The sequence below is a fragment of the Morus notabilis genome, unplaced genomic scaffold (genome assembly GCF_000414095.1).
Source record: "Morus notabilis unplaced genomic scaffold, ASM41409v2 C11325930, whole genome shotgun sequence".
NCBI lineage: Eukaryota > Viridiplantae > Streptophyta > Magnoliopsida > Rosales > Moraceae > Morus > Morus notabilis.
The window spans coordinates 1-838 of record NW_010385281.1 but is presented as its reverse complement, the minus strand read 5'-3'; the positions used below and the strand labels follow the sequence as shown (position 1 = coordinate 838).

The 838-nt window shown below is 41.9% G+C and overlaps 1 protein-coding gene across 1 annotated transcript; it reads right to left on the bottom strand.

Annotated features, from left to right (window-relative positions):
- Positions 1-112: 112 nt before the first annotated feature.
- On the bottom strand, positions 113-788 carry LOC112094908 (aconitate hydratase, cytoplasmic-like; the record flags this gene model as incomplete). Its single annotated transcript, XM_024176612.1, has 2 exons — positions 113-592; positions 690-788. Coding segments are annotated over 2 exons (579 nt in total), but the record flags the coding sequence as incomplete, so codon positions are not given.
- Positions 789-838: the final 50 nt, after the last annotated feature.

Here is an 838-nt window from a genome sequence, read left to right as displayed (position 1 = left end):
AAAAGAAGTGCAGAGGTATATTCACTCCACTATGTGAAAACAGTTGAGTGGAAGTAAATTGACTGCAAAGGACATGAACAAGAGTTAAAAAGAAAAAGGATTTGGAACTCACCATGGCTGCATCAAATACATACAGCTTCTCTCCTGTTGGAATGTGGACTGTTTTAGGGCCCACTTCTCCATTCAAGAGCTTGTTAACCAAGCGGATATTGGCAAAAGTGCCTCTAGCCATCACCTCATCATTGCCACGTCGGCTACCGTAGGAATTGAAATCTTTCCTATCAACTCCACGCTCAAGGAGATACTTTGCAGCAGGGCTGTCCTTGGGGATGCTTCCGGCGGGAGAAATATGATCTGTGGTTATACTGTCACCAAAAACAAGCAAGCAGAAGGCATCATTCACTCCATGTGGACCCGGTGGATCCATAGTCATGTCCTTGAAGTACGGAGGCTCGTGAATATAGGTAGATTTAGGATCCCAAGAGTAAAGTGTGGAAGCCTGTACAGGGAGCTGGTTCCACATGGGGTGGCCTTTCGTTATAGCCTCATAAGTACTCTTAAACATATCAGGCAGCACACTAGATTGAACAACCTACATGAATATAACCATTCAGCATGCTCTAAGGTTGAAAAGCTATCTGATCACCATGGAGAAATATTTATCATGAATGTATAAGACAATTATTCACCTCTGCAATTTCGTCATTACCAGGCCAGATATCCTTGAAGTAAACATTTTCCCCATCCTTCCCAACTCCAATTGGATCTTTATCAAAGTCGATGTCAACCTGAAAATTTCAAAACTATTAGATGATTGAGACTTGAAAAATGGATTTTT